This window comes from Trachurus japonicus, chromosome 11 (genome assembly GCF_045865225.1).
Source record: "Trachurus japonicus isolate A0001 chromosome 11, Traja_1.0".
NCBI classification, from domain to species: Eukaryota; Metazoa; Chordata; class Actinopteri; order Carangiformes; family Carangidae; genus Trachurus; species Trachurus japonicus.
Window position 1 is genome coordinate 1,137,146 of NC_140917.1, and position 25,190 is coordinate 1,162,335.

General features: G+C 45.4%; 1 protein-coding gene across 1 annotated transcript in view; it reads left to right on the top strand.

Annotated features, from left to right (window-relative positions):
• The window catches only part of LOC146977859 (scavenger receptor cysteine-rich type 1 protein M130-like), a 60,004-nt gene that overhangs the window by 13,795 nt on the left and 21,019 nt on the right, over positions 1–25,190 (top strand). Inside the window, exon 2 of the mRNA XM_085790524.1 lies at positions 5,202–5,234. Coding sequence (XP_085646650.1) covers positions 5,202–5,234 — 33 coding nt within the window. The remainder of the gene's footprint in view (positions 1–5,201; positions 5,235–25,190) is intronic.

A 25,190-nucleotide genomic window follows, 5' to 3' on the forward strand; every position in this document is an offset into this window, starting at 1 on the left:
CACTGGAAATATTGGTTGCAAGCGGTGGAGGATGATGGATTCTCCACCAGGTAAATAAACATCGTCCAACTTGAGCTTCGACAGGGAACTGGTCATCTTAAACAGCTGGTATACAGCAGCTGGTGTTGAATATGGGTCACAAGTGCCCAAAACTTCAAAGTTGTTTTTATATCTTTCTTTCTCAGCTGCTGGCAGATGATTTAATTACTTGGTTGTTTGTCCATAGAAAGTCCGTTGCGGGGCCATTTTGGAATGTTGCTTTTGACCGCCAGGTCCCTGGGAAGTCACGTGACTGAAAGCTATCAATAGGATACTATGATCCACCGTGTCAAATGCTGCTGTCAGGTCCAGTAGGATCAAGACAGCAGACATGCCAGTATCAGCAGTTAAAATCATATTTTTCATATCATTAAAAACTCGTAAAAGGGCTGTTTCTGTGCTGTGATAGGATTTAAAACCAGATTGGAACTTTTCGGACAAACCATTAAGATCAATGTGCTTGAAGCTGATTCAGTACCACTTTCTCCAGAATCTTTGAAATGAAGGGAAGTTTAGAGATGGGCCTATAGTTAGCTAAAACAGTGGGGTCCAGGTTATGTTTTTGTAAAAGAGGCTGGACCATAGCATGCTTCAGGTCAGGGGGGACACATCCAGTTAACAGGGATGAGGTAATTAGTTTTAATATACAGTGCCCAATTATCTCAAAAACATCCTTTAAAAGACAAGGTGGGAGGCTGTTGTGAGGACAGGAAGAGGGTTTCAGATGTTGGACTGTATCAGACAGGGCTTTCAGGGATATTTGTTCGAAATTCTAAAAAGAGGTGGAGCAGACAGGGGAGGCGACAAGGTCCGGAGCTGCTGGTGGGAAAGATGACCTAACATCAGAGATCTTATTATTAAACAGCCTAAGGAATTCTTCACACAGCTCTGCAGAAGGCACAGCACCTGTTTGGTGTCTGGGATTTAAAAGGGAACTAAGGGTGCTTAAAAGAAGCTGGGGTTTTTGACTGTTGACCGACACGAGGTGAGATAAGAACTGACTTTTAGCCTTTTTAAAAGCTTTCTGGTATTCAGAAAGGCAATTTTTTAATCTAAAAATTGTCCAAACAAAGGACAGACTCAGCAGCACAATGCTGTGCCAGCCCATAGGAGAACAAAGGAACAAGGTGATGCAGATGCACACAGGTGAACACACACAGGTGGAGCTTATAGGGTTCAGTTGTCTCCTCCCTTTTATACCTTGCTGCATCATGGAAAATCATGGTTTGAACTGAGGAACGTGACTCATTAACATTTGATTTGATCAAGTGTAACTTCATATTTGGGTTGAGCCAAGATGGTTTTCATCCAAACCAGCTGGAGAAGTCAGAGATGGACTGTAAGGGAGGAATTTGTGGTGATGCCGGTGAAGAAGAAGTACCAGAGTCTTGTATGTCTTATGCTGAAGGAGTTTATTTACTTGATCAAGGAGAACAGAAGAGTCGTCAACACAACATAAGTGCGTGAGGCCACCTCAATTCTAAGGGTCAAACAGTAAAGCTCAGATTCTTATACTAGAAAGGTGGACCGAGACAGCAAAGGGAAGATGTGTTAACATCCAATTGACCTTTCGCAAACCCCGCCCCCGAACGGCCATTGTCCAATCAGACATCATAGCAACCGTTACTATGTAAACAAGGTCCGTCAAGCTTCGGACCTCCGACAAGCAAAGTGTATTGTCGGACAGTAGTTACCCGAAGAGTTTGGCTGGGGGAGTCGTGTTCTTTCCCTTCCCAAAGCTGAAAACACAACAGGAGAGGAGCCTACAATGGGTCAAACCGTGTGGAAGCCCCCCCCCCCCCCACCCCGCAGCCGGACCCTTCTCCCACTCCCAGCTAAATGTCATGAAAATAAACAAGCATACAGCCTCCATCTACTCCAAGGTAAACTAGCAGGACTAGGGCTGTATCCGATATCACTCACTACTACAGTGCTTCCTCTAGGATTTTTTTTAAGGGGGGGGGGGGGGCGATCGGACCTTACAACTTTCACCACGCACTGCTGCAGCATGTGCGCTTCTCTCTCTCGCTCTGTGTGTGTGAATGTCAATAACAAACAGCGCTATGAGGAGATGAATGAACAGAAGACATGCAGCGGTGTATTTGTGACAATTTAAAAAACAGAAGGAGCTGTAGGTATGAGGAAACACTGTAGGCCTACTATAGTGTACTTCCACAGATTGAATCCTCCCGGTGGGGAGAAAAATAGAAAAGAAGAAGCTCTGGTCTCGGTCCGCGACACAAACACCACGTCCTGTTACCCGTATTCTCTTGCAGGTGCGCCACATGATGCAATTTATGAATCGATAAAAGCCGTATTTTGATCACCATTATGTTTACATTGTGACCACGCAATTTCGTAGTGGTGTCAGATTGTTTAGTGATTATTAATATTCATAAATATAGCGCTCATATGCCTCTGAGACTCTGATGCCTCAAGACGCTCAATATAAAAACACTGTTGACACTCGGGCAGCATCGAGAAGCTTGTCGGGCTAGCAACGGTAACTAAGGGGGGCGGGGCCTTTGCGAAAGGTCAATTGGCTATAGTGCATAACATGAAGATTTGGGGCCCTAGTTTGGTGGCGCAAGGTAGCGCAGCCGGTGTAATTGAAGTTTCGACCAGCGCAGCCTAGCGCAAAGTCAGATTGGCAGATTGGCAGATCGCGCTGCGCTGAGATAGGCGTGGCCGCGCAGCAGGGGGAGGCGTCACAGATTCAGCTTGGCGCAGTGGAAGTTTCGTGCGAAAATGTCCCGCCGAGGTTGCGCTGAAAGCTCGCCACCTCCAACCAGGTCTACTCTCAGCGCAGGGCGGAGCGCAGCAGGTGCAGTGGAAGTTTGGCTGACTGACCTGCAGTGCACACACGTCACCAAGACCTCACAGGCAGATCTCCACAGTTCCAGGCACATTTCAATGCAATAAATATCCACAATAACCACTATTTAATGCAACTAACGGAATCAACACGTGAATTTATATCTATATAGATTGTCCCGTCACATCTGACGTCAGATCAAAGGCTGTCGGTGCGTAATGGAAACTCCACCTGAATTAACACAGCAGGGACGAACTGGCACTGAAAAGCAGCTGTGGATGTCCCAAGAGCAGGACTGAGGGTGGATGACTGCATGTCGCTGCCGTGTTGAGATACGCACTGTGCCGTTGTGATGATCGCTTTATTTATTTACTTATTAATTTATTAGCGGGCGAGCGACCGCATCGCCACGCAGCCGTAATGAAAAACAAAACACAAATCATCATCTCTCTTAGCCCACCACAACATCCTCGGTATCAGATAGTCAGTATATAGCCTAAACTAAGCATCACAGAAAAAAAAAAGAGACGGACAGACAGAGAGAGGGAGAGAGAGAGAGAGCGTCCTTTACGCTGATTCCATCCCTGTTGCGCATGGTGTTTGTTTATGTTGTGATTAGTGTACACCTCTCATCTTTCTTACACAGGGTTTGAATAAATGTGAGTTTCTTTATTAGTTTATTAGTTGTTGTTTTTTACACTGGGCAGCGGTTCTCAGTGTATCAGATCAAACTTGATTAAGGATATTAGTATTAGTATTAGTATTATTATATATATTAGTAAACTCATTATTCGGCCACTCTGAGCTCGGACCTCCGGACCAAAACAGCTGTTTCCTCCTAGGAGAGGTTCGGCCTCTGGCGTCGCTGTCTCCTCCGTCCATGTCAAAGTATAAAATGACAAACTTGCGCATCGCCCGTGGCGCAGTTAAAGGTGAGGAGAGGAGCTCATTTGATTGGTGAAGATCCGAATCGGTCTTTCTCTCCTCCTCCTGTCTCCCTCCCGCCCTCTCTCCTCCCCCTTTGCCGTTTGCGCCGGTAGGAGGGACGAGGGGAGGGTCTGCGCTGGCCTAAGTCGGACTGCGCTGCTCACCAAACTTGCAAAATGGATCTGGGCACGCCTCATTGGCGTGGCGAAGCTGCGCTGCGCTTAGACTTCGCTCGGTCTAGGAAACTAGGGCCCAAGGATTCACACCAGCTAAGTGTTATCGGGATCAACCAAAAAGAAATACAGGGGGGGTGCTTTTCAGGGCAGGGCTGTGTTGTTCCACTTGTTCCACAATGTGCACCCCAAGTCAAATGCTTTTCACAGTCTAGAGATGGGAGTATTATGTGTAACCAGAGTGAGTTTCATCCTGTGGACCTTTCCTAGTTCAAGTTAACCAGGGGTGCACATCGTGGCAAGTACAACAACATGACATGACCTATTTGGATTGACATCTCTAAATAGCCTATTATAGGCTATTAGTTTATTTCATGTAAATATGAGACTTATAGCTCAATAACCCCCAGGTCATGTGACCTATTTGCTCAAAATCAACACAGAACAGAAGATCTAAGCCTCCTCTATGACACTCACCTGTTTTTATTGCATTTGAACACATTTCATATTTTATATGAATTTTTATATTATAGCCTACTGTAAATATGAGCGTTAGAGCTCAATAACTCCCAGGTCATGTGACCTATTTGCTCAAAAATAAACACAGAACAGAAGATCTCAGCCTCCTCTATGACACATACCTCTTTTTATTGCATTTGAACACATCTTATATTTTCTATGAATTTTTAATGGGTTGAGAAGGAGCAAGTGTCTGTCAAATATCCAACTTAAAACTAACTTCACTGCGGTCTTAAAACTAATTTCACTGAGGTTGAAAACGTGTTGGTTTGCGTTCCTTGTGTTGATTTTGTGTTAAGAAGAACATTTGCACTCTTTGGTAGAGGTTTAAATAATGTAACGAACCAATGCCATTCTCTTCTATTACCTTTACAAATAATTAAATCACGAGACAGTATTTCCCCCAGCGTTTGTTTGCGATATTGAGGCGAATTGCTTCACTTTTCCAACAGAGGAGTGGCGTAGGCGTGCTCCCGCGAGGGGGTGCTTTTCACGGCAAGGGTGCATACGACGGCACAACACCGGCCCGCCCGGAGCTATTCCATTCACAAAACAGGGGCCTGTTTTGGGGGGATTGTGGGAGCTGAAGCTGCTGTGATGGATATGATGGGGATTCATTTCATTGTTCCGGACCTGTTTCTGTTTGATGGTGCGACTGTTTCTGCTTCTTAGTGACGTCGCTGTCTTCACAGATCTCACCGATGTTTCCTTTCTGATTTTCTCCTCAGGACTCTGGGCTGAAGGAAGCCACAGCTCCACAGGTAAACAGAGAGGATGAGGACACATGAAGGTGCTGGTGGATGGATGAGTGTGGTGTCTATGTCTCAACACTGACATGAGCATGACTGCATGATTTCACTGTCCCCACTGATCATCGGCTGATGGTCCTTCTCCTCCATGGTCACAGATCATCTCATTTACATTTAGTTCAAGGAGTGAAAAAGTAAAAAAAAAAAAAAAAAAAGTAGATGTAGATGTAGGGTTCTCTAAAAACCTCTAAAAATGTGTATAAACATTCATTCTTTATATTACTGGGTTTCTACAATCTTAGTCATGTTAAAAATATACAGATTATCCCTTTTATATTGCTTCTAGAAGACAAAGTAAAGTAGGACTTCATTTCCCGGAATCCTCTGGTTTTTCATGTTTTTGCAATAGTCCTATTAAAATAAATAGTGTTCATATATTCATATAACTCTGTATTTCATGTATTATATTGTTTAAAAATATTCTATGGTCTTTTAAAAAATTATAAAGGTTAACTTTTCCTGTTTAATAAAAAAGAGACTAGAACATTCTCCGGGAGGAACAGTGAAGGAGCTGGCTGCGTTTTTCCTCAGCAGAGAGAAAGAAGATGATGTTTGGAGACTTGGACTAAAGGTTGGCCCAGATATTGCACTGCCAGAGAGACTTTAACCGGTCAGAATATTCTTTTCACGTATCTCAGTCGACTGTGTTTACTTTACATGACGGTGAAGTTTTACGAGCCGCGACAGCGTGGTCTCCAACATTATCTCCATACAGCTTAGCAGTGTTGCGATCAGTTAGCTCCTCGGCAGAGAAACCAGACTGCTGCACAGCACGGACACGAGGAAGTCGCCACCGGACATTCGTGCGGGTGTGAGGACGGACCGGACGAGCGGACGAGTCGACAGCGGGGAACGAGGACGTGTCGCAGGTAGCCGGAGCTACGGGAGTCGGCGGGGAGTTGTCTGGACATCGCTCTGCGGCCTGGCTGGCTACACCGCCATGTTGCTTCTACACTGAGAGGTTGCGTGAGTACTTGACATTGGAACGATACCGAGTTCAGGATACAGGCACGGGACTGTGTTAAAACAGACTCGGTTTCAAAGTTAACTCTTCTTCTCACAACTGGATAAAACTTCATGTGCACCAACGCTTCAAATGGGCCCCAACGGTTAGGGAAAATTATCCAAGCGCTTGGGTTAGACTTTTTCTGGTATCATTATCATTCATGTGAACTGTGGAAAATACTGTGGAACAGGTGTGGGTACAATTGGGGTTTTGGGGGCAAGATGGCGACCTGACCAGACGCACCTAACTCTGCTCTGTTGGCAAAGTCCCTAAATCTAAATGAAAAACTACGCTTCCTAATCGAGAAGACGCTAAAAACGTGCACAAACCAACTACTTCGATTTTAGATTTTATTTCACCGACCAAAAAAAAGAAGAAATGGCGACTTCTGCGAAGAAAGCACTTGACGTGCAAGACTATGCTAGCTCAAGCATGGAGACGAGCACTAGCACGGTGAGCAACAAAAGAGACCGCGAAACCCCAACGAAGATCCCGGGGCCGATCAGAAAGAAAAAAACAAATGATGACGACTCTCCCTCCTTTGACTGCGATGGAGAAGATGAGGTATCAAACGCTGCCATTTTCATGGCTGTTAAAAGTCTAACATCCATGGTGGAAGGGTTTAACTCCAGGCTGAAAGAAAACACACTTGCAATTACCAACTTGGCCAAAAGTCTGGATTTTAACTTCAAAGAAATCAAAGACTGCAAGGAAAAAGTGTCAGCTCTAGACAAACAAATCTCTACAGTCACAACTGAAAATGAAGACCTCAGGATGAGACTACTGGAATGTGAAAGATACAAGAGACGCTGGAATCTCCGTGTCCATGGTCTGAAGGAGATGGAGGGAGAAAACACCAGGGAGAGAGTGATCAGAATCCTGTCTAAAATCACACCACAATGGTCAGAGAAGATGGAGGACATCGTCGATTCTGCACATCGCCTCGGGAGGAACGTTGACGGAAAAAATCGACAGATCATCGTGCAATTCACCATGAGGATCCACCGCGACACAACTTGGCGAGCATCCAAGAATCACGCAGCATGCAGGGAGCACGGAATTCGCTTCGCGGAGGACCTGACCAAAGCTGACAAGGAGGCGCGAGACACAGTGTGGCCGAAAATAAAAGAAGCAAGATCGCGCGTCAGCCAGCCTTTTTCCGAGGTCCCATTGGTTTCGTCAACAACCGCCCTATTCCAGTGCCATAATCTTAGGTAAAATCAGTCCTATTTCAGTGCGCCTCCATATGTAAACAACTTTCTTATAAGGTTGGATTACTGATAACTCGTTTCATCAGCATGGTACTTTGGATATTGAATGACTGTTAATTGTTCAGATTATGGTGTTATTTTCATGACAGTTAAAGCCATAACGTCTTAATTCAGTACCAGGCCATCTCACATGGCAGAATATGCATACATGTGTGGGCGTATCAACCATTTAAAGGTTCATGCAATAATTGGTTTACGCAAGTTATTATTGATTTATCAAAAAAAAAAAATATTGAGGAAGTTTTGAACAGAATTTTTCACTATGGGACACTGCCTTTTCTAAAAGATACTTTATTCTAGAGTTAAGCTAGAAACACTAGAATCTACACACTACACCAACACTTTTTTGTCTGTGTAAATCTTTTTCTTTTTTTTTTTCTCTCTTTTCTCTTTCATGTCTTCTCTTACATGTCAGTTAACGCTAAATAGTTTAAATACTAGAGGTCTAAAAAACAAAGATAGAATAAAAGCAATATTTTTGTTCTGAAAGGGCTTAAAAGCACATATAACATTCCTACAGGAAACTCATTCTGAAAAAAATGATGAGAAGTTCTGGTCTAATCAATGGGGGGATAAAATTATATTCAGCCATGGTTCCTCTCGCTCAAGTGGAGTTGCTGTTTTATTTAACAACTGCCCAGGAAAAGTCATATCTCACAAAGTAGATATAAATGATCATTGGATAGTGATAGTCATGAACATAGAGGATAATTTTTTTTATCATCTGCAATCTGTATGGTTATAATATAAGTTCCCGGAACAAGGATTTGATGGCAACTATTTGCACTGAGATTGAGGACCTGAAAAGTATATATCCTACTGATTATATCCTTGTTGGAGGTGACTTTAATATGAGCCCAGATGACTGGAAAGATAGATGCCCATCGAGATTTAATACTCATCACTTTAACAACACAGTCATGGATTTTTGTAACACACTGTCGTTAGAAGATATTTGGAGAGCCAAGAACCCTGAGATGTTACAATACTCCTGGTTTAAACCAGACAAAACATGTAAGTCTAGAATTGATTATTGGTTACTTACATATGGTTTATCACAATATGTTTCTGAAATATCAATGGATATCGCTCCTTTAACAGACCACAGTCTAATTCATTTAGAGCTGAAACCTAATATTAATAATAAAATGAATAAAGGTTTCTGGAAATTTAACTCAAATTTACTAAAAGATGAAGAGTATTGTGGGAACATCAGAGCCATGGTGGATGCGTCTATAAAAGACCCTGAAAAAAAGCTCTTAGGGCGAGAAAAGAAGAAAAAGAGCTAATTAAAAACCTCAACACACTTTGTAACAAAAGTAGTCACACAGAAGAAGACAAACAGAAAATGATGGAATTATCATTTGATGGTCTGTGTGAATTGATAATCAAGGAGCAGTTTAAAAATGTTGTTCCTCAGCGCGTAGCCGCCTACTTAAATGAAAGAGGGCCAGCTACTGCGCTTAAAGCAGCTGAGTTGGCTGATGATTTCTTGCTGACGCACAAGTCTGGTTTTGCTGAGGGGCGCGAGCGCGCTGTGGATGACAGTAGGGTTACGCGCAGCCGTTTTTCCAAACCTGTTCCGGCCCGTGGCGCGCCTGTCTCTGTGCGCCCAGGACGTTCAAACTTGTGCAATTTTTGTCGTGGGGAAGGTCATTGGAAGGACCAGTGTCCTTTGCTCAGGCGAAAAAATTTTGCGCCTTCCCCAGCTCCTGCTATGTTGTGTGCAAGTGTGCCAGAAAAAAAGGCGGTGGAGGCGACCGTCAGTGACAAGTCTGGGTTTGAGCCTTTCATCATAAAGGCGCGTGTGTCCTTGGTGGGTAGTACTGAATGTGTTCCTGTGAGAGTGTTGCGTGACACAGGGGCCCGACATTCTTTCATTGTGCAGTCTGTGCTCCCTTTTTCCTCTGATACGCAGTCTGGAGATTTCATTGTGATGCGGGGGATGGAGCTTGGCTTCGTTCCCGTGCCACGCCATGATGTGGTGTTGGATTGTGATCTGGCTAAAGGTGTGTTTTCTGTGGGCGTGCGGCCTGAGTTGCCTTTGCCAGGCGTGTCAATGATTCTGGGAAATGATATTTGTGGTGGTCGGGTTTGGCCCAGTGGTCCCCCGCCACCTGTGGTGGTGTCTGAACCGGTGGCGTCTGACAGTTCAGCGCTTGAAGTCTTTCCTGTTTGTGCCATGACGCGCGCTCAGAGTAAATGTGCGTCTGTGCCAGCGGAGGCTGCGGCCTCGGTGGAACCGGTTGCGCTGCCTGATTTGCCTCCACTTGTGGTAAGAGAGGAGTGGATTAAGGCTCAGAAATCGGATGTTTCGTTGTCCTCACTGTGGGATCAGGTTGTGCCGCGTCACCAGGTTGGTGATGTAGCCCAGGGCTATTTTGTGCAGGATGGGATGTTGGTCCGCAAATGGTTGCCTTGTGATGAGGATGTTGTGGGAGCGCCTGTGTTTCAGGTGGTGGTGCCTCAGGATTTTCGTTCCCACGTTTTGAAAACGGCACATGATGAAAGTGGTCACTTTGGGGTGCGTAAAACGTATCTGTCTGTGCTTAAACATTTTTTTTGGCCGCGGGCCAAAAAAGAGGTGGCGGCGTATATTAAAACATGTCACGTCTGCCAGCTGACGGGGAAACCCAACCAGTGCGTAAAGCCAGCACCGCAGCCCATTTCTGTGGTGAGTGAACCGTTTGAGTATCTGATAATAGACTGTGTGGGGCCGTTGCCTAGTGCCAAGTCGGGGTGTAAGTATTTGTTGACTGTCATGTGTCAGTGTACTCGATACCCAGCGGCTTATCCGCTTCGAACCATCACCACCAAAGCGGTAGTTAAAGCACTTGCACAGTTCATTTCAGTGTTCGGGATACCCAAGGTCATACAAAGTGATCGGGGGTCCAATTTTTCCTCGCATATGTTTGCGGAAGTGTTGAAATCGCTGGGGGTGAGCCATAACCAGTCCACTGCGTATCATGCGCAAAGTCAGGGCGCGTTAGAGCGGTTCCATCAGACGCTCAAGTCCTTGTTGCGCGCGTACTGTACAGAGTTGGATCGGGACTGGGAGGAGGGGCTCCCCTGGTTGATGTTGGCAGCTCGAGAGGCCGTGCAGGAGAGCACGGGCTTCAGTCCGAACGAATTGGTTTTTGGGCACTCGGTGCGCGGGCCGTTGGCAGCGCTGAAGGGTAGATTGGTTCCTGCCGAGGCGCCCCGAAACCTGATTGACTTTGTTAATGGTTTTCGGCACAGATTGTTTCGGGCGGGTCTGTTGGCAAAGGAAAAGCTGGGGCAGGCTCAAGTGAAAATGAAAGCCCAGTATGACCGGGGTAAGGTGCGTCATGAGTATAGTCCTGGGGACCAGGTCCTCGCACTGACTCCGCTGGTCACGTCGCCATTCCAGGCTAAGTTTGTTGGCACATACACTGTGTCTGAAAGAATTTCTGATGTTAACTATCTTGTCGCTACACCAGGTCGAAGGAAGTCGTCCCAGTTATATCATGTGAACCTGCTGAAGCCATATTACCAGCGCTCGGGGCATGGTGAGTGCGTAAAAGGTGACGTTGGTGCAGCGCTCGCTGTGGACACCTGTAGTGTGGCGCAGGAGACAGACGGCGTTCCTGAGCCTGATGACAGTTTGTTGAGTGGTAGGTTGAAGAATTCTGAGTCTTTGTGTAATCTGCAGTCCCTTTTGTCACATCTGTCTGAAGAGCAGCGTGGTGAGTTGGTGGAGCTGATCGGTAGATTTCCGCAGCTTTTTGGTGATGTTCCCTCTCGTACTTCCTGGATTGTACATGATATTGATGTGGGGGAAGCGCAGCCGATCAGACAGCGGTTTTACCGCATGGGTCCTGAGAAGCTGACGCATTTGAACGCTGAGATTGATTACATGCTGAAAAATGATATTGCCATTCCATCTGCGTCCAGCTGGGCGTCTCCTTGTGTGTTGGTGCCTAAATCTGATAAGACTCTGCGATTTTGCACCGATATGAGGAAGGTTAATTCTGTCACTAAGTCCGATTCATTTCCATTACCGCGCATGGACGATTGTATAGATGTAACCGGTTCGTGGAGTACTCTGCGTTGTTGTGCAAATAATCACAGTCCTCCTAGAGGTTATTTCTTTTATTCCTGACCAGTTGAAAGAAACAAAAACAAAACACAATCAGCTCCGTCTCCCCAACCCCTCTCAACAAACTGACCAGACGAGAAGTGACCAGTTAAAAAAAGTAAACATACCTGACCAGTTGAAAGAAACAAAAACAAAACACAATCAGCTCCGTCTCCCCAACCCCTCTCAACAAACTGACCAGACGAGAAGTGACCAAAACAAAACCAACGGTTACATTTATGTATGGGGGTGGGGCCGCCCAGGGAGGAATGCAGGGGCAGGGGGCCCCAAAAGAAAATAATACAAAATACAAATAAATAAAATAAAACGTCAGGTAATAAATAAAACAAAATAATAAAAAATGAATGAATAAAAAAACAGATAAAAATATATTTAAAAAAATCAACTACAATTTTATATAATTATATTTAATATTAACCCTGTTACACTCACCCCCCTAGAATTATATAAAATTCTTAGTAGCATATCAAAAATAACACATACAAAAACAGGCCTAAATATATATCTAAACATACACTCAGCAACATAAGCTTCCCATGGAAAGGATAGGAGAATAAGAGGTTCGCTCGGCGCCTAGCAAAAGCTCAAATTACTCCACAGACAAAATGAAGTGCCTTATACACCACACAAACAGGCCAAAAATGTGTTTCCAAGACCATAAAAAAAATAAAAGGTTATCAAATTGGTGGTAATCACATCAATATAAAGAGAGACCAAGAATAAAGAGTACAATATATATGACTTTTGTACAAATTAACCTCACATATGTTAATGAACCTCACATATCACACATTAATAACAGCATTAGAATTTTGCTCAAATCCTAACAAGGTCTCAAGCTGTGTCATGGACTCAATGAGACGACACACAGGTCTGATTACTCTGCCAAACCGTGAGGTGAGTCCATCTTCTACATTACGTCTCAGAAAAGAACCTGAACTGGCAGGAGGTGGACATGGCAGGGGAGCAGAAAAAACTTGAGGTTGGTCTAGGACACTAGCAGGTGGGGGGTCTATGACACCAGTGGGAGCGGCTGGGGCCAGGGAGGCCAGAGGGGGAGGGGCCAACAGACTGTCCTGGGCAGGGGGGTCGTCAATAGAGGACTGCTCGTGCACCCATGAAGCGGTGCGGCCGTTTTCCCATTCACTTATGTCTAAGAGGGAACCAGCCAGGGACGGTTCAGCTGCTGCAGCTGCAGTGTCCAACGCAGCCGTTTCAGTATCATGCCAACCAGATTGGGAAGGGACATCAGCTACACTACGGGCAGGTGTGGACAGTGGAACAGCGACATCATCATGAGTGTCATGAGTGTCATTCAAAGGCAAAAAGTTGACCTGGAGCAGTAAATTTCGATGGACAACGCGCTCACATCCGTCCTGATCTCTGATACGGTAAATATGCAAAGCAGGTTTTGCAGCAACCACAGTACAGACGGACGGCTTCCACTTATCAGAAAGCTTGCGCTTCCCAGTGACACCTTTGTTCGCCAGCAGCACCCGATCCCCGACAGACAGAGACTGACCTTTGACCCGTTTGTTGTACTGATCACACTGATGTTTCTGCTCAGCTGTGCAGTTTTCCTGAGCAAAAGCCATGGCACAGTGCAGATCTTCTAAAAGAGACTTCACATACACATCATAGTCACACACAGTCACGTCACGGAACACATTCTTAAACATGAGGTCGACTGGCAGCCTGGGGACCCTTCCAAACATCAAATAGAAAGGTGCAAACCCTGTGGTCTCATGAACAGTGCAGTTGTAAACAAACGTCATGGACTGAATCATCTGCGGCCATTTCTGTTTGGACCGAGGAGGAAGAGATCTCAGCATGTTGCCTAAGGTGCGGTTAAACCGTTCAGTGCAACCGTTTCCCATTGGATGATATGGTGATGTATGTGACTTTTCAACCCCTGACAGCTTCAAGAGTTCAGCAATCAGCTCACTTTCAAAATTCGCTCCCTGGTCAGAATGCAAGCGCTGAGGAAAGCCATAGACACAGAAAAAGTTGTCCCACAGTTTCTTTGCCACTCTCTTGGCAGTCTGATCCTGACAGGGGAACGCATGTGCAAGCTTCGTAAAATGATCAGTGATCACCAGAACATCAACAGACTTGTTATCACTACCCTCAGCTGACCAAAAGTCCACACATACAAGTTCCAAAGGAGCAGTGGTCTTAATGCTCTCCAGCGGGGCTCTAGCAGACGGCTCAGGGGTTTTGCTGAGAACACACCTGTGACAACACCTCACATAATCGCGCACGTATCTCTCCATATCATACCAGAAAAAGCGTTGGCGAGCCAACGAAAGTGTGCGGGGCTGACCCTGGTGACCAGCATGGTCATGAACACCACACAGGGCGTCAGCTTTCAACGAATCGGGCACAACAAACTGAAACCGCTTATGCTTGGACAACGGGTTCTTTGTGACCCTGTAAAGGATGCCATTCAAGAGTGTCAGTTTTTCCCATTGTTTGAGGAGTCTGATGGTGAGTTGACTTTCATTGCAGCGTTCACGTCTGGAGGGCCTACGCTTCCGCTCAACATAGTAAATAACCCTGGAAATGACTGAATCTCGCTGCTGATGAGACTGAAGGTCACTGAGAGATAAAGAAGGAAGCACATCCTGACCTGAAGGTGTTAAAGTGGTCAGATGATCGGCAAGGGAGGCTGCTCGCTGTCTAGGGGCAGAGTCCCAGTCATCCAAAGAGGAGAGGATAGAAGAGACGTCGTCCTCAGACAGAGAACCATTAAAGGCAGCTGAAGGAGAAGAATTATCCAAGGACAGAGGTTGACAGGTAAGACGGAAGGTGTCCTGCACACAGCCGCAGTCGACATCCTCAGCCTGACCAAGTAGCCCAGAGTAAGGTTCACACAACAGCCTCTCCTTTAAAGGCCTCACAAAAGGATCCCTGCTGAGTGCATCCGCTACTACATTCAAGCGACCAGGAATGTGCTTGATTTCAAAGGAATATGGAGCCAGCTTAGAGACCCAACGCTGCTCACAGGCATCAAGCTTCGGTTTGGTCAGTATATATGTGAGTGGATTGTTGTCTGACCACACAGTGAACTTATGACCCTTGAGCCAATGACTGAACTTTTCGCACACAGCCCATTTCAGAGCTAAGAATTCCAGCCTGTGAGCTGGATAATTAGCTTGACTGCGAGTGAGGGATTTGCTTGCAAAAGCAACGGGTCTCGCTCTCTCCTCGCCAGCCGGCACTTGTGAAAGTACAGCCCCTAGACCATCAAGAGACGCATCGGTGGAAAGGATGAAAGGTCTATCAAAGTCTGGGTGTGACAGTACCACACTGTTGAGGAGCGAGTTTTTCAGACCTTCGAAAGCGGCCTCACAAGCAGGAGTCCAGTCTTCTGAGGTCAGTTCACGGAAAGTTCCAGCTCTACGTCGGCCGAAGGAGCCTTTAGTTTTTCTCTTCTGACCAGCAGTAAGAGCGTAAAGTGGCTTAGCGATGGAAGAGCAGCCAGGAATGAAGTGTTGGTAATAGAGCACCATGCCAAGAAAAGACTTGACTTTCCGCTGAGATGGAGTGCAACCATCGTCCTTCATGAGATCTTCTTTCCGAAAAGCAGAGATCACTTTCACTTTCTCTTGGTCAACCGAAACACCACTGTTGTCAACCACATGACCAAGAAACCTCACGGACTTCCTGAGAAAATGACACTTCTTCTGTGCTAGCTTCAGGTTGTTAGCCCTGAGACGTGAAAAGACGGTGTCAAGACGTTTCAGGGCCTCTTCCTCAGAAGGAGCAAAAACAAGCAGGTCATCCAAATAACAAAGGAGGCTGGAAAAGTTCAGATCACCGAAGACACTGATCATCATCCGCATAAAGGTTGCCGGACTGTTACATAGGCCCTGGGGAAGCCGGTTATACTCATAAAGGCCCATGGGTGTTGTAAAGGCTGTGAACCGTCTGTCAGACTCATGGAGGGGGATGTTGTAAAACCCCGATGTAAGATCCATGGTGCTGAAAAAGGCGTTCCCCCCAAGAGCAGCAAGACAATCAGCCTGGTGGGGCAGCGGGTGTGCATCTTTGACAGTCTTGGCATTGAGCCAACGGAAATCAGTACAGATCCTCAAGTCCCCAGACTTCTTCCAGACCAGGACCAGTGGTGAGGCATATTCACTAACAGACTTACTGATGATGCCTTTCATCTCCATCTCAGACAGCGCCTCTCTCAGTTTGTGATAATGTGCTGGAGGAAGACGGCGATAAGGCAGCCGGAAAGGGCGATCATCAGTAAGATGGATACGATGGACAAAATCCTTTGCCTCCCCACAATCCAGCTTGTCCTTGGAGAACACATCCTGGTAAGTAAGCACAAGATCAGCCAGCCTTTCTTTCCATTCATTTGACACATCACAGCCCTCAAGATCAATGTCAGCCAAGCCGCAGGCTTTAAGTTGCTGAGAGGGAGGAGAAGTAGTGTCTGAAGCGGAAGCACAGTCATGAACCTGACCAGACTGAGGCCTACTCACACCCTGGGAGATAGGAAGATCCTCCACTGCAACACATGGAAAAACATCTGCCACCTTTGCATTCCTGCGCAGTGTGACAGGGCTCATAGTAGGATTAAGAATTTTCATAGGGACCCAACGGTCGCCCCACATAGGTGCTACAACCCGACCAACAATGATGTCCTTTGGAGCAGAACGAGAAGACGTGGGCTCCACTATGACAGCGCTCCCCGGTGAAACAGGAGCATTACCAGGCAATTTACCCCACACCAAATACTCCTGCTGGGGAGCAAGAGTGACAGCCTGCCGCAGCTTAACAGTGCCAACTTTCTCAGGTAGTTCAGGACCTGACCAGCGGGTAATACAGCTGAGTAACTGCAAGAACTGTTCACATTCAGGGTCGGAGTTCCTGGAACGAATCAGCTCCCAGTATTTCTCATCTGATCTCAGCCCCTGTACTAATGGTCTGATGATATTACTTCCAATGATGAGGTCGTCTCTCTGACCTGGAACAAGAAAAATAGGCACAATGAATTTTGAACTGAAAATCTCAACAGCCAACTCATAAATGCAACTGGGTTGTGTTGTGAGACCACCACAACCAACAAGGACCACTTTCTCAGGAACAGACAGAGGACTCAAGAGAACACCCGCAGCTTTAAGCTTGGACTCCCCCTCCGCACTGAGCGTGCACGACATACTCCCAGAATCAAGCATACCTTTCAAAGTGGTCTGACCCCCAACGGAAACCGGAACATAGAACAAATCACTAGCCACTTCAACTCTGTGAGAACCAACAACAATCACTGTATTGTCACTGGGAAGATTACTACAGCAATTCACGTAAACTGACTGCACATCCCTATCAACAGCGAGGGTTTCCTCAGCAATGCCCATGCTACCCCTCTCAACACACAGGCGCCCTAGTTTAAATCAGCCGGGGAAGGAGAAGGAGGCATTGCAGCTGTGGAGCCGGAGAGCTGTGGACACATCTGTCTAATATGGCCAGGGAGAAAGCAATGGTAGCACAATCTGCACTTTCTGCAGTGAGCTTGGTTTGAATGGTCGCTTGAACTGCAAACTCTGCATGAAGACGGTCCTGAGCGCTGCTGATTACGGTGATGATTGAACTGCCTCTGGGCGGGCTGATAGCTGAATGGCTGAAAGTTGGCAACCCTCTGGCTAGTAGCAAGAGAAGCATTACAAAGAGACAGAACTTTGTCAAACATGGCCACGACCTGCTGGACGCCAGACTCTGCAGCTGGCTGAACAGCGGCAGCAGGGGGCGGGTCAGAGGCACTTGCACATAGTGGGTTCAAAGAAGCGGGTTTGTGCGGATTCACCATTTCGCCCGACCCAAGATGACTACAGACCAAGAGTGGAGGAGGCAAAGATGTAGGTGTGAGCCCTGACTGACATGCTGATGACTCACCCTGAGACAACCCGGAGCTGGGAGGGTTAAAAGACTCAGTGACTGGACTCTGATTGTAAGCTGACAAACCCACTGCATGATGAGTCTGGGCTGCTGCCGTCCTCACACGTCTTGTATGGCTGTCCAGACGCTCCTGAACCTCGGCTGCAGTCCATTGCTCTGGAGCCTTCAGTTGAAAAGACATGGCAAGACCTGGGTCGGGGCAATGGTTGATAAACATCATGACTACCTCTGTGCTGGGGTCCTCAACAGACTTACCTCTTCTACGAAGGCACTCATCAGCGGCATCAATGGATTTGTTAAGGCGGATCCAGTAATCCATAGCACTCTCACTGACACGAGGAATAGTGCTGTAGAAATCTCTCATGGGCAGGTTAGAATATGACAGTTCGCTGAAGTTACGCTTTAATATGTCAAACACAGCTAAAGGCAGGTCAGATGCACTCAGTCCACTACAACTGCGAAGGGACACTTTAACCACATCTCTGGCTCTACCTGTTAGTCTCGACATTATCAGATCACACATTTCAGCAGGTGTGTCACATTTCACTCTTTTCAGGTAACAGTTCATCATATCCTCCCATTCATGAACAGAGAACAAATCAGTGTGATCACCTCTGAAGTAAGGTGGTGCTTTGACGTCAGACTGCACAAGGACCTTGAGCTGCGACAAACTAGCATCACTGGACAACTGACTCGTGGAAGACTGGACCTGATCTGCATTGGGCTGCTGCATAGTGCTAAGGTTGGCTGAAATAGTGTCTCCTATTTTCTTGGCTAAATCTGTGATTAAGGTACCAAGGGCCTCAACGGGGACGACTTGTGTAGGCTCAGGGGCAGACTGGGTAAGTGGCGTGGAGCTAGCAGTGGGAGCTAATGACGGGTCAAAAATGGACTGATCAGGTGCGTAGTTGAGAGCACCGGGGGACATGGACCTACCTCTGCCAAAACACAGTGAAGCAATCTGCTGGCCCCTCCCCAGTGTGACATCATGCCCATGACCAACGCCACGACCAAAGTTGGTATGAACCCTAAAAGTGCCCTCCCCTGCCATTATAGCCAAGTAGCAAAGAAAATAAAAGAATTTTTTTTTTTTTTTTCCCAAACAAAATAATAGCACAGGAAGGACAATACACACACAACTTTTTTTTCACACAAAAAACAAACACAGACAATACACACAAGACACAAGACAATAAAACTTCTTTTTTTTTTTTTTTTTTTACAAAAAAAATAAAGACAATTTTCCCTTTTTATCCTTTTCTTCGCTCAATAGGAGTAAATAAAAATACAACCCTCACTTAATATCAGCTAACTCAGATGGAAATGTTGAACAGTTTCCCAATGAGAGTTCATACAGTCTGATTAACTTCAAACATCGCGTATAGCGGCTTTAATCCCTGGGGTCAACAAACCTCCGGCTAGAGCCGAGCGTCAACGAAGTCAGCTGGTGAGCGAAGCCTGCGCCAGACACCGCGGAGAAGAGCCGGTTCATCAGCAGCAGCCGCTGCCGAGCATCACTGCCTGCCACCGCCGAGGAACAGAGCCGTGGAGCCGCAGAGCTGAGAGCCAGGACCGCCGCCGCCACACCGAGAGAGGAGAGGAGGAAAGCCCCGAGACCGGACCGCAGCTAGCGAGCGTTGCTCTCCGCCGACACCGTGGAGGATGGTCGCGAGACAGGACCGTTGGCTAACAGCCGTTAGCTCCCCGCTGACACCGTGGAGGATGGTCGCGAGACAGGACCGTTGGCTGTCAGCCGTTAGCTCCCTGCTAACACCGTGGAGGAGGATCGTGATACAGAACCGTTGGCTGTCAGCCGTTGGCTCCTGTCGATACCATGGAGGGGAGGAGGGGAGAGAGCCCGGAGCAGCACCCGGTGGATCAGACGACACTGACCGGAGATACGACGGGTCACGGCACCAAGTGTAACCGGTTCGTGGAGTACTCTGCGTTGTTGTGCAAATAATCACAGTCCTCCTAGAGGTTATTTCTTTTATTCCTGACCAGTTGAAAGAAACAAAAACAAAACACAATCAGCTCCGTCTCCCCAACCCCTCTCAACAAACTGACCAGACGAGAAGTGACCAGTTAAAAAAAGTAAACATACCTGACCAGTTGAAAGAAACAAAAACAAAACACAATCAGCTCCGTCTCCCCAACCCCTCTCAACAAACTGACCAGACGAGAAGTGACCAAAACAAAACCAACGGTTACATTTATGTATGGGGGTGGGGCCGCCCAGGGAGGAATGCAGGGGCAGGGGGCCCCAAAAGAAAATAATACAAAATACAAATAAATAAAATAAAACGTCAGGTAATAAATAAAACAAAATAATAAAAAATGAATGAATAAAAAAACAGATAAAAATATATTTAAAAAAATCAACTACAATTTTATATAATTATATTTAATATTAACCCTGTTACATAGACATGGTTGGGTCTGCCAAGTTTGTGTCCAAGTTCGACCTGCTCAAGGGTTATTGGCAGGTGCCCTTGTCAGAGCGCGCGAGAGAAATTGCTTCATTTGTCACTCCTGCAGGCCTCTACTCATATACTGTTATGCCCTTTGGTTTAAAGAACGCTCCGGCCACTTTTCAGCGGCTTATGAACCGGGTTGTGCATGGGTTAAAGGGCTGTTCAGTGTATTTGGATGATCTGGTTGTGTATAGTGACACATGGCATTCACATTTGCAGAGAGTGAATGAGTTGTTTGAGAGGTTGGCTGAGGCCCAGTTGACAGTAAATTTAGCCAAATGTGAGTTTGCTAGAGCCACTGTTACTTATTTGGGGCGTGTGGTTGGTCAGGGTAATGTTGTTCCTGTTCAGGCTAAGGTGCAAGCTGTGTCTGAGTTTCCACCGCCAACTACGAAGAAAGAGCTCCAGCGGTTTTTGGGTCTGGTTGGATACTATAGAAGTTTCTGCAGAAATTTCTCTACTGTTGTTTTTCCTCTGACTGAGCTACTGAAGGGTGGAGCTAAGTTCGTGTGGTCTACTGCGTGCCAGCAGGTCTTTGAGAATGTAAAGTCTTTACTGTGTTCCTGTCCTGTGTTGGCTGCTCCCCAGTTTGACCGACAGTTTGTCTTACAGGTTGATGCCAGCCAGGTCGGGGCCGGTGCCGTCCTTCTCCAGGGAGGGGACGAAGGGTTGTTGAGACCAGTCTGTTTTTTCTCAAGAAAGTTCAATCGACATCAGGCCAATTATTCGGTGATAGAAAAGGAGGCTCTGGGTCTCATTTTGGCCTTACAGCATTTTGAGGTGTACGTAGGTGGGACGGCACCTTTAATTGTTTACACAGATCACAACCCTTTGACATTCTTAGGATCCCTGAAAACTCCAAATCAGAGACTGGTCAGGTGGTCTCTCTTTTTGCAGGGTTATGATTTAGACATACGCCATATTAAAGGGCAAGATAATATCCTGGCAGATGCTTTGTCTAGGGCGCCTCTGCCTTAGAGTTAATGGGGTATTGGGTCAGTTGTGCATTGTTAATCTTGTATGTATGATGACATGTAACTTTATCCCCGCTTTCACACTCCTGCTCCTCCATCCTTTCAAACTCTTAAATAGGCTTCCCCGGTACCAGGTTGCAGAGTTCTGGGATGGCTGGGTGAGTTGGGTTGGGGTTTGCAGTGGGAATTGTTCATGTAGTTCATGTTATTTAGAGTATGGTTACAACTGTAAATGGGTAACATGTAGCTGGTCCTGCCACCCTTACTAGCTTGGGGGTTTATTGTGCCGGTTCCCCTTTGGGGTCCCGTCTTAAGGGGGGGGGTGTGACAACCCCAGGTGGTTGTGTGTATGTGTGAGTGTGTGTGTGTGTGCGGCTCCCCTCTCGCTCTCTGTCTCTCCTTCCCTCAGGATTGCTCATGGGACTCAGGTGTGCGTGCTGTAGGGGGGCGTGGCTACGTTCCTAAAAGCCGGGTGGAGATCGCCGTCTCCCTCTCTCTCATCCCATTCATGACCTGGCGTCCTGCAGCTCCCCCGCTGCGACTGTCCTCGTGGTTTTAATGCACAGACAACACCTACATATCCATCCATGCACCCGCACTCACCACTGATATCCTCCACTACTGATTGTTTACCTTTGATTGTTGTTATAAATAAATAAGACTATTGTCGGCACCTTCCCCTCTCCGCGTGTTGTTTGTCAGGAAAAGGAGCCAGTCCTGACACTGTGTAAATCTTTTTCTTTTTTTTTTTCTCTCTTTTCTCTTTCATGTCTTCTCTTACATGTCAGTTAACGCTAAATAGTTTAAATACTAGAGGTCTAAAAAACAAAGATAGAATAAAAGCAATATTTTTGTTCTGAAAGGGCTTAAAAGCACATATAACATTCCTACAGGAAACTCATTCTGAAAAAAATGATGAGAAGTTCTGGTCTAATCAATGGGGGGATAAAATTATATTCAGCCATGGTTCCTCTCGCTCAAGTGGAGTTGCTGTTTTATTTAACAACTGCCCAGGAAAAGTCATATCTCACAAAGTAGATATAAATGATCATTGGATAGTGATAGTCATGAACATAGAGGATAATTTTTTTTATCATCTGCAATCTGTATGGTTATAATATAAGTTCCCGGAACAAGGATTTGATGGCAACTATTTGCACTGAGATTGAGGACCTGAAAAGTATATATCCTACTGATTATATCCTTGTTGGAGGTGACTTTAATATGAGCCCAGATGACTGGAAAGATAGATGCCCATCGAGATTTAATACTCATCACTTTAACAACACAGTCATGGATTTTTGTAACACACTGTCGTTAGAAGATATTTGGAGAGCCAAGAACCCTGAGATGTTACAATACTCCTGGTTTAAACCAGACAAAACATGTAAGTCTAGAATTGATTATTGGTTACTTACATATGGTTTATCACAATATGTTTCTGAAATATCAATGGATATCGCTCCTTTAACAGACCACAGTCTAATTCATTTAGAGCTGAAACCTAATATTAATAATAAAATGAATAAAGGTTTCTGGAAATTTAACTCAAATTTACTAAAAGATGAAGAGTATTGTGGGAACATCAGAGCCATGGTGGACGCGTCTATAAAAGACCCTGAAAAAAAGCTCTTAGGGCGAGAAAAGAAGAAAAAGAGCTAATTAAAAACCTCAACACACTTTGTAACAAAAGTAGTCACACAGAAGAAGACAAACAGAAAATGATGGAATTACATAGCAAACTTGATACCATCTTTATACACAAAGCCAAAGGAGCTTATATCCATTCAAAGGCTAAATGGATAGAAGAAGGAGAACAAAACACTTCATATTTTTGCCGACTAGAAAAAAGACGTCAAGAAAAAAATACTGTCAAGACATTATTGATTGAAAATGAAGAATGTTCAGATCCCAAAATGATTTCTAATAAAATCTTCTCCTTCTATAATCACTTATATAAAAAATCATACTCTGAACAAGATTGCTTAACATTTTTTGATTTAATTAAAGACAAAATTCCCACAATTAACGAAGATTACAAACATTTCTGTGATGCAGAAATAACAATTGAAGAATTAGATAATGCACTTCATCGCCTTCATCTGGACAAATCCCCAGGCTCTGATGGTTTGACAGCCAATTTCTACAAACATTTCTGGGACATAATTAGAGAATTTTTATACAAAGTTTTAGTTGAAGCTCTCAATGAACACAATCTTCCCACAAGTATGAAACAGGGGTTATAGTTTTAATTCCAAAGCCAGGTAAAAATCCCCAAATCATAGACAATCTGAAACCTATTACATTGTTAAATAATGATTATAAACTATTAGCACATAATACACAAGTCGCCTTAAAGAAGGTTTATCTCAAATTATTAGCGAAACTCAGTCAGGTTTCCTAAATGGCAGATCTATCCATAATAACACCCGACTCATCTTAGATATTTTAGATTACAGTGATATGATTGAGGATAAAGGTTTCATTTTATTTCTGGACTTTAAGAAAGCGTTCGACACAGCCGAACATCCTTTCATGATTCACACTCTGAAGGCTTTTGGATTTGGGAACTGTTTCATAGAAGTCATTGAATGTTTTTACAAGGACATCAATAGTTGTGTTTCACTACCTCATGGAACATCACCTCGTTTTAATGTCCAGAAAGGAATCCGGCAAGGATGCCCAGCAAGCCCAGGACTATTCATCTTAGCTGCAGAAATGCTAGCTATAATGATAAAAAACTGTGAAACGTTGAAAAAACTTAATGTACTTGGAACAGAACTTGGAATAAGTCAGTTTGCGGACGACACAACCTTGCTGCTAAAGGATGAACATCAGATTCCTGTTGCCATACAGAACATTGAAGTATTCTCAAGAGCCTCTGGACTATTCCTTAACATCCAAAAATGTGAACTATTGTCTATCCATGAAAATGCTCAAAATGTTATTTGTGATATACCTGTTAACTCATTGAGTGCCAACCACGTAATTTCTCGTTTTTCGTTCCCATGCGTTGAGTGCCAAAAACGAAATTTTTCGTTTTTTGCTTTTTTTTTAAATTATGAAAATAGACACTTTAATACACATTATATGTAAATTTGGGGACTCTACGACGAGGAGAACTGAAATAGATGACGATCAAAGTCACATGACAGCTCATGATCTGGAAGTTTTTATCATAACTCAGCTTCTGCAAACGGAGTTCTGCATGTGGATGCAGCAGCTGCTCCGCTGCTGCTCCGCTCTCACCCGCGAGGCTGCAGCAGCTGGGAGCTGAACCAGGAAGCTCTCAGCCCACTGTCCCGCCCGGTCTTCATCTGGAGTAACACCGTGTCCTCCCCAAAGTCCTCCCGCGGTAAAATCTGAGGGTCTCTGGACCAAAGCAGACCGGCACCACCGACCCGTACCACAGACGGACCGCGACCACCGGCGGGACCGGTGTTCGCGAGTCGCTGTGGCCGACAGAGCCTCACGTTCCGCGGCGAGAGGCTGTGACACGGCGCGGTGCGTCTGTGTTATTGCTGTTTAGTGGCGCCCCCCCTGCCCCCGATGGTGGTTTTGTGAATAGAACAACAATTGTTGTGTATATTTATCTTATACGAGCCCTTTGATCCAGAAATGCGAGTGTCTGAAGAGCGACAGACACAAACAGCGCACCTTTCATAAAAGACGCTCTATCTCCTTTTCTAGAAAAAAAGGAGGGATTTTGGTGAAACCCAGCCATGTTTAGCTTGACTTTTCTCAGGAACGGAGGCACGTAGAAACAAACGGTTTGTGGCCATTTGAAGGATAAAGTTAAACCTTTCAAATGAGCTACAGTATGTGTTGGTGGCAATAATATAGAATACACTATGGCTCTAAAATAAAAAGTCAAATATGGTCTAATTTGCCGGTACACTTGACTAAAACTTTGGAAAGGAGCGCGGCACTCAATGAGTTAAAACTGTGGTAAAATATCTTGGTATCTATGTAACAAAAAACCAAAATGAACGAAACTTACTTAACCTGACCAACAAACTAAAGGAATGTAAGCAAAAACTTAACATTTGGTTGCAGAGAGATTTATCTATTTTTGGTAGAACTTATCTCACCAAAATGGAAAGCATCTCTAGAGGTATTCATCCTGCATCCTCTTTAGCACTCTGTTCAGATT